General features: G+C 41.9%; 1 protein-coding gene across 1 annotated transcript; it reads left to right on the forward strand.

Moving 5' to 3' along the window:
• Positions 1 to 1,301: 1,301 nt before the first annotated feature.
• LRRC10 (leucine rich repeat containing 10) lies at positions 1,302 to 2,141 on the forward strand. The gene has a single exon (XM_048501558.1). It carries the CDS (start codon positions 1,302 to 1,304, stop codon positions 2,139 to 2,141), a length of 840 nt encoding a protein of 279 aa, XP_048357515.1.
• Positions 2,142 to 3,258: the final 1,117 nt, after the last annotated feature.

The raw sequence follows: 3,258 nt of genomic DNA on the forward strand, positions 1-3,258 counted from the left end.
TGTTTGAATGTGTGTGTGAGAGATTGAGAGTAAAAATTAAACTCAATCAAACAAAAGTGAACTTCTTCAAGAAACATCACACTAATTTGTCTTGCTTGATTTAGAAAATGACCACATTTTTATGCTGTATCTATTTAACATTGATTTCACTTGAAACTATGGATTTCTTTCTATACCAATGTTTTTTAAGCGTTTTCACCTTGGGTCCCCTTTGGTAAGGGCTCACTGTCCTAGATCCCCCAATATGAGATGGCAAACTAAGATCTGAACTGAGAGCTCCACACAAGTGCCAAGACTCTCTTTGTTCTGCAGCCCCTCGGACTTCTTTAAATGCAACTCAAAAGAGTTGGAGAAGATGCTTCCTGAACAGGTCTCAACTGGAATGCCTCTGTTTGCTCTGCTGGGTCAGAAAGGAGGCAAAGTGGCTGCATATGACAACTTGATACACCTTTCCTTGGTTGCTGGAATGCCTCTACCTCACCTCTCATCTGAAGAAAACAGTGGTGGTTTAGGCAGCGGTAGCCAACTTGTGACCTCACTTCATAGTTACACACCAGGAGTCTCTTCCCCTCCCCCCCCCCACACATTATTAGGAAATGAGTCATTTTCTTAAAGTCATGTTGAAGAATTCCAGAGGCAATACCAGGTTTTGTCCTGAAGGATGATCAGCACAGTGAAGACCTCCAAACAGAAATATTAGACCAGGGTTCTTAATGTGGTACCTAAGGGCTATCTTTGGTCTCTCCCTGGTCTACCTGCAAGCAGTTTAAAATAAAGACCCTCTCACTTCTAGTTTTGTAAGTTCCTAGCATGTTGTGTTCATAAATGTGCACTTCTTGTACAAAATGGCATGCCTGTTACTGACCATACAGCCAAATAAACTCTTGACAGTACAATTCCCGATACTATGTGGCCACAACATGCAAAGTGCTTTAAAAGTGGGGCTAGTATCTTTGTTTTTTGAGGGGAAGGAAGGATTTTTGGAAAATATTCCCAGTTTACCAGAGGACAATTTTAGAACTTCACAAAGATAGTTTCTCTTCCTTTATGTCTGAGACCTGTCCCAAAGTCAAGTCTGTACTTTTCATCAGCAAACACTCCTTCACTTATCAGAACATTTCAGGGCTCTTGAGATTAGTGATTGTTGCTATGTAGACAGAGTATATATTATAGCAGGATAGCAGAATGGAGGAAGTTGCCAGAAGAACAGCACACACGATTAAAAAAAATAAAGCAGTGTCCCCAACCTACAAGATTTATTCTGGTAGCAACAGCCCATTTCATGTTGTGAAGTTTTCAGAATGGGTAACGTTTTTAGAGCAGCTGTTGCCTTTATTCCTTCTGACAAGTGCCAGAAATACCTCGTAGGGGACCTTGAAGAGATGCCAATTGATAAGATGTTGGACCTGAGCAGCAGGCAACTGAGACGATTTCCCTTGTGTGTTTGTTCTTTCAGGGAGCTGGTCAAGCTGTACCTGAGTGACAACAATCTGAACTCTCTACCCCCTGAATTAGAACAGCTTCAGAACCTCCAAATCCTTGCACTGGATTTCAACAACTTTGAAACGCTGCCTTTAGTTGTGTGCAGCCTGAAGCAACTGTGTATTCTGTACCTGGGAAACAACAAACTCTGGGACCTACCTATGGAGCTCCACCTTCTGCGAAACCTCAAGACACTATGGATTGAGTCCAACTGCCTGCACCACCTGCCCAGTGTGGTGTGTGAATTAAGGCACCTGAAGACCTTGCATGTTGGATCCAATGCACTACGCTCCCTTCCTGGACAGCTTCGATACCTGCAGGAGCTTCGTACTATCTGGCTCTCAAGCAACCTTCTGACTGATTTCCCACCTGTGCTGCTCCACATGTCCTTTCTGGAAGTTATTGACGTGGACCGCAATGCTATCCGATACTTCCCCAGTCTCATGCAACTCAGCGGACTGAAGCTGGTAATCTACGATCACAATCCCTGCAGAAATGCACCCAAAGTGGCTAAGGGGGTGCATCGGGTAGGGAGGTGGTCTGAAGAGAGCCCCGAGCCTAGGAAAAGATCTGGTCTGGACAGGGGAAAAGAAGTTGAGGATATCACTTCCCTTCTGCCTCTGCCTCTCCCTTGCAAATTGTCTCTGTCTGATAAATGAGCAACATCGCTTTCCTGTTGCTCAGGATTGAAGCACTGGCAGCCTCCAAGAGAAAACAGCTGAGCAAAATTGTGACTGTTGCATCAAAGAATGGCCCTGAGAACTGCATAATTAGGTGCGGTTTTGTTTTTAGAGACCATGATCTTGCACATGCAATTTTCCTACCCTTTCTGTAGGGTTTGTACAGGTAATGTCAGCAATTATAGAATTGCCTAGGATTAAAGTAATACCTTATCAGGACCACTAAAAGCAAGTACACAACAAATGAAATATTAAGCAAGATAAACATTTGGAGAACAGGACGCCTAGGCGTTTAATTTTCCTTTAAGGAAAACTAACATGATTTTAGGAACTGTCTAGATATGTTTTGATAACATTATTTTCCAAAAAATTCATCCTGCAAATATTAACCACCACCAGTTAGGAACAGTTTACCTCAATTCTGTAGTAGTATAAATTAGAGCTTTCAAGACTAGTATAGAATGTTACCAAAGCACAGTTTTGGCATCTGTATTTCAGTCTTTATCAACCACTTCCTTCCACAGGGAAATGCAGGTCTCCAAGTGAAGCTAGTTAATGGTCTGTTTCCAGCACTGTCACCTAAATATAGTTATATGAATTTTTGGGGATGAAGTCATGATAATTAAAGCAGTAGGAAATCAAAATATTGTTAGTGTGTATTTATTATGATTAACAGTTATGATTGCTTTTTATATATTGCCAAGTGTAAGATGATTTTCAGTAATTTTTCTTTCCATTTGGAAACACATCTGTGGAAAACAAAATTAGTAAATCATAATATTGCTTTCTGTTTACTGAAAGGAAACTGGCTGTGACTTTAGGGGTTGTTTACTAGTGCACAAGGTACAATGCCCTAAAAATACAGCAGTGTACATCTACTTCTCTTTGTATTTGACTAAAATAGCGCAGCTACTGCTGGATGTTGTCCTCACAATTTCCCAAAGTATCTTGGCTTTTGACTGTTAGTAGGCTTACTTGATATAGCTTTCACTCTCCAGCTTCCAGATTAAGTTGTCTTCCCAGTAAGACAGTGACGTAGCGCCAAGGGTCGGAGGGGGGGTGCGCAATGCACCGGCCGCACAGTGGTATGGGGCAT

Source organism: Sphaerodactylus townsendi, linkage group LG06 (assembly GCF_021028975.2).
Source record: "Sphaerodactylus townsendi isolate TG3544 linkage group LG06, MPM_Stown_v2.3, whole genome shotgun sequence".
NCBI lineage: Eukaryota > Metazoa > Chordata > Lepidosauria > Squamata > Sphaerodactylidae > Sphaerodactylus > Sphaerodactylus townsendi.